Source organism: Ammodytes marinus (assembly GCF_949987685.1).
Source record: "Ammodytes marinus genome assembly, chromosome: 15".
Lineage (NCBI taxonomy): Eukaryota > Metazoa > Chordata > Actinopteri > Uranoscopiformes > Ammodytidae > Ammodytes > Ammodytes marinus.
This window is the reverse complement of record NC_137219.1, coordinates 27,494,818-27,500,248: the sequence shown is the minus strand read 5'-3', so window position 1 is coordinate 27,500,248 and position 5,431 is coordinate 27,494,818. Positions and strand designations below refer to the sequence as shown.

The window sequence follows — 5,431 nt, the reverse complement described above, 5'->3', positions numbered from 1 at the left end:
TGGAAACTTCGACAAGACCAAGGTTGTTTGCACCTTGTGCAATGCGGAATTGGTTTACTGTAGGAGTTCTAACAGTCTGTGCTCTCGGAAGCGGCCGGGGCATGCGTGTGTGCAATGGGAGAGCTTTGTGTGGAGAGAAAAAAAAGAGGCAAGGGAAATCGCCAATGCCAAGGCATTGCCTCGACTCATTAAAGGTTGAAAATCACTGAATTACACAACATGTAGGCTAGCCTATGGCTTAAGGCTATGGAAATCATTATGGAAACAATATTTTTTTTTATCAGTGATAGCTCAGCTGATCTCGTTGCTATAGAGACCACGTCCGTCCGCTTTGTTTGACAACTGACAGAGCTGCCAAGTCTCACCCTTTTGGCCATGAGACACACTCATATCAACCAGCTCACACTCTCACACGCTAGCCTACAACTCAAATTTCTCACGCGGAGAAGTTAATCCCCAAAATAACGATTGTTTTGCGGGACTTTTATTTTGACAGTCTTATATTGAAAAGCTAACGGACATGAGTTCCGTGACATCCTCTTTCTGCACGCAAGTTAACTTGATGCATTAGGTGTGCACCTGCACAGGAGATGAGCCCCTGGTCTGATGCGCCACCTGGCTTGAGAAACACGTTCTCAAAGACTTACTTTGAGTCATTATTTAGGGAGCACACACATATTATGAATGAATTCAAATGAGCCATTTTAATCTAGATTCATCTAGATTCATTCCAAAATTAATCTAGATTAATCTAGATTAAAAAAATGAATCTATGCCCACCTCTACTAGCAACACAACAGAACTGTTTATTTGTCTTTCAGATGAGGTTTTTGCTTTTCCTGGTGATGCTGACAGCATGTGCTGCTACGCCTCAAGGTAAAAGAAACTACTACACCTACATCCTTCTATTCCTTTCTTTAGACAATTAAGTTAGGCCACATGCACACAAAACAAATAGGATAAAACTATTATGCTATCTAATTGATACTGGAAGAAAAATGTCAAATGTATGACACAATTGCTAATGTTGAGTAGGTATTTAGTTGTTGAATGAATCATTTTATTCAGCTGAGTGTTTTTTTAAAGGAGAGAAAGAAAGAGAGCTGTATTAAAGAACCAGTTGAACCAATATAAAAAAGAAGCAATATGCAGATAAGGATTTTTGTTTTATTATATTCCAACATGACATTCATTTGTTTCATTCACAGACTTAACATCAAACCATTTATTCAATGAGGAATTAAGCATTCTGTTTGCAGAATAACATAAACCAACTTTACATTTGTGTAAAACAGAAAAAGTATTTTGTTAACAGAGCTGTATTGTGTAATGAATGTCCTCATTTTAAAATGAACCTGAACACAGTACTTTTATTTATTTATTTACTTTTTATTTTTATAGATCTGTCTGGTAAAATGTTCATCTTCCCAGAGGAAACCAGAACAGCTAATGGCCGCGTTTCCCAGATTCGATCGTTCTTTGGGACCAAAGAAGGGTCGAAAGAAGGGTTCGCCTAAGACGGAGCGCTAAGATACGGGTGTTTCCCAGATGGCTTCTTAAGTGCCATCTTTGGAGAAGCCGTAAGATGAAGCGAAAGAAGCTCTTTAGTGGGAGCTGTCCACCGCGGTGGTGCTGACACTGAATAAATCGGTGCCAGGCAAATCGATCACCCACCTCTTTATCAGCGCATAAGTCACACACAGCGCCCCGTGGTCTCCCCCACATAGGTGCAATTAGGCTACGCATGTATCGTGTGTGTGGGGGGGTGTGTGGGTGCGGGTGTGTGTGTGGCAACAAGTGTATCCAAGTAGTAATCAAGCCCATTAGCGCATATATACCCGTGGATATAGGCACACACACGTGAGAATGGAAGAAAGCGGCAGCAAAAGAAACAAGTGGGCACCGTCGTTTACCGCGGAGGAGATGGGCGTCTTAGTGGACGAGGTCTGGCAGCGCCGAGGAGTTTTATTCGGGGGAACAAGGGGCAAAAAGAACATCACGGTGAAGAACCGTGTTAGGCAGACCATAGCCGAAAATATGTCCCCCTCCAGCCCATGTGGCCTGCGTGACTGGCGTGCTGTGAGGAAGAAGTGGCAGGAGTTCTAGAACCAAACAAAAAGGAAGAGTGCAAAGGTTTCACTAATCTCCCTTCGTTGCAGGTGATGCAGACGCCCAGTAAAGACAGCGCGGAGTAACCCCTCCCCCATATGGTTTCAATAAACTACATTGGTTTCCTTTTCAACCATGTATTGTGTGGATCATTTTGCATTGAAATGAGAGTGTCAAACCTATAGCAACAAAAAGTCCCAGGCAATTTGTAATTTATCTAAGCGTAGGTTGATGAGGTGTGCGTATTGTGCGCCCTCAGCACAGCATGTTTTCCGCTAATTTCCCACTTGTTACATGGTCACCTCAGAAACGTGGACACTACACTCCCACATACTGTAGGCAACTATACTTCCTTAACATTCCAGTGCCAGACTTTCAGGTAAAGCACCCGGACACTGCAGCAATAATCATAGTGTGCAGGACGTTATATGTAGCCTACATCTGCTGGTTCTGTTTATTTATTTCAGCCTTCAGGCCTGACAGTTGATATGGGTGATGTGGTGGTTGTGGGTTTATGGTTTAGTGATCAGTGCTTGGTGACTGGTGGTGAAGACGTAGGGGCTGGGGGTTGTTGGACCTCAGAAGAGGTTGATATGTTGCTAAAAACGCTGCGCAGCCAGGGGCTGCATCTCCGGGCTGAAGGCAAAATTGCAGCGGGTTGCTCTGTATGTGTGGAGACACCAGAGTGATCAGCCGTTGGATCTCCGCACGGGGAAGTACTTTGCCTGGACAGCCTGGTCTGATAGCACGTCCAGTGGGGAGAAGTGCCGAAGCACGTATGCATTTATGTAAACCGTCTGGCTTCGCGCACGGCGAGGCTGTTGGTTCGCAGCGAGAAGGTGTTGTATTACAGCCATGGTTTCTCACACGCGCTGACTTTGGCAACGTCTTTTTAGCAGGTGGAGCCGCTCTGGATGAGGCTCAGCTGAGTTCAATTAAATCTGTTTCCTTGATATCTGTGAAATGCCACAGGGTTGTTGATGTTTTTTATGTGTAGTAGTACTATAAACTCACGTGTGGAAAACGTAAACGTGTAATTCATTAAAAACATTTTTTCTCTACTATTAGTCTATGTTTCTTGCGCCAGTGGTCCGCATTGAGCATTGTTTTATTTTATTCGAAAAGTGGAGGAAATAAATTTCCCTGACGCGGCATGATCACTGACGATTTGGTCGCTAAGAAGGTTGAAAGAGTGGGTCAGCTCCATCTTACAGTTCTGTCTTAGTGAAAGAGCTACTTTCGCTAAGAACGAATCTGGGAAACGCATTCTTCTTTCACAGAGCGCTCCAAAGAAGTACTTAGCCCAAAGAGGCTCTAAACGAATCTGGGAAACGCGGCCAATGTGAGACTGGCGATCAATGCAGGTCATACACAGACCTCCGAAGAAATCACGTCCTTTTTTCTCTGGCCACAACTTCTTCTGCCAATGCCATTATTATTTTCAAGCAAACTAACAACGATGTGATTGAGTTCGTTATCCAGGGTAAAGCTATCAATTTTGGAGGACAGGACTACAAGCCGAACATGTGGCACACTATTTGTTCCACATGGGACTCTGCATCTGGTCTGGTGCAGCTCTGGTTTGATGGAAACCCCACAATTAAGAAATTCCGTGGCGGAACAAAGATCATAAACCCCATAGTTATCCTTGGACAGGTATGTTCAGTTTGTAAACATTGTAGTTCATCGGATTACAGAAAAATTATACATATGCATTTTTTTCTTACTGTAAAATATTGATATCAAAATCAGGATTCTCAAATCTCAATTCTTTCCAATGTCTACTGGAGCAGGATACCTATGGTGGGGGGTTTGACGCTGGGCAGTCTTTCGTGGGCATGATCTCTGATGTCCACATGTGGGACTACATCCTTTCCTCCTGTGAGATCAAGCGCTATGTGGATGATCTGAACTTCACCCCAGGGAATGTCCTCAACTGGGCTGCGCTGGAGTTCAACACCACCGGAAGAGTGCTGATTGAAAAAAATTATGTGACCTGCCACTAAAGTCACACAAAACCTGAAGTGGTACCTCACACAAGGTCTATAACTGTGTATTAAAAAATGTCCATAATTAAGTCTTTGGAAAGAGCATTGGCTTTAATATGCTTAATTTTCCTTAAAAAAAAATTATAATTACCGTATGTGTTTACCTTTTGTCTTGGGTTTGCCATGTCGGCTGCTTCTTATGTGATTTTCATCTTGGCACTTCATTAAACATTTTGCATTACAGTCGAGTCTCATCATTTGGAAATACAGTTAAGCATTCCACAATGTTCAGCACACCAGTGAAAGGCACGGGTGCTCTGAAAATATTGGGTACCTTGATGACAGCTCAACAAGTCTTGCTGCGACACATTTCTGCTTCAACTCTACTTTTGTACACATATATTTTAGCTTGTAGGCAATAACGAAGTAAATAGCTCCTGAAGACATGGGTAGGTTCCACAGGAGTCATTTCCACTCAGGATGGAGAGACACTTCTTTATCGCTTTTTACCAAACACCTTTAATAACTTATTTCCGACCCGTGGACCTTTACTGCAGGTCATCCCCTCCCCCCTCTCTCTCTGTCTCCCCATTTCAACTCTGTACTATCTAATAAAGTTTGAAAATGCCCAAAAATAATCTCAAAAAAATATAGGGGAGAACGGGGTAATCTGAGCCACTTTTTACATTTGCTCCCCTCTAAGCGAGCTAAAATGATTTATCACTCAAATTTACACATTTCCCATTAATTCAGGATGTTTCCTATAAATGGGCATTAGCAGATTTTTTTCAAGACAAAGGGCAGTGAAAATATGATTGTTTTAAAAAAAGTTGTCATGTGGCTCACTTTACCCCAGCTGTGGGGTAAACTGAGACAGACCAGAAAAATCAAGGGGGTAAAGTGAACCAGCTGGGGTTAAACTGATCCACTTACTTTCTCCACTCTGAAACTACCATAACAACACATATTGTAACAGTTAGAATCCTGAAAGCTAGCCACACATTCCAGAACTAATGTCGGACTAGTAAAAGAATGATGGGGTTTGGTCAATTAAATGGTCAAAGCAAATTTTCTAAACACTTGAAAGTAACTCTGAACAAAATCAAATACAACATATTATAATTCAAAAGGTTTTAATAAAATTCAAATTAAAGATAGAACCAGTTAGATTAGAACACAGTATGGGGGTCAGAACACAGGACCCTTAGAGCCAGCTTGTGTCTGGGGGTCAAAGCATAGGAAAATCAGAACCAGCGAGAACAGCCTGGGACTCAGAACACAGGAGAAGACCCAACAGGATTATAACAACAGCCTGTCATACTCTACAACTAGGC

General features: G+C 42.5%; 1 protein-coding gene across 1 annotated transcript; it reads left to right on the top strand.

The window, feature by feature from the left end:
- Positions 1–821: 821 nt before the first annotated feature.
- LOC307262024 (C-reactive protein-like) lies at positions 822–4,115 on the top strand (the record flags this gene model as incomplete). Its single annotated transcript, XM_080042756.1, has 4 exons — positions 822–876; positions 2,475–2,488; positions 3,592–3,765; positions 3,903–4,115. 4 exons carry the CDS (start codon positions 822–824, stop codon positions 4,113–4,115), a joined length of 456 nt encoding a protein of 151 aa, XP_079898882.1.
- Positions 4,116–5,431: the final 1,316 nt, after the last annotated feature.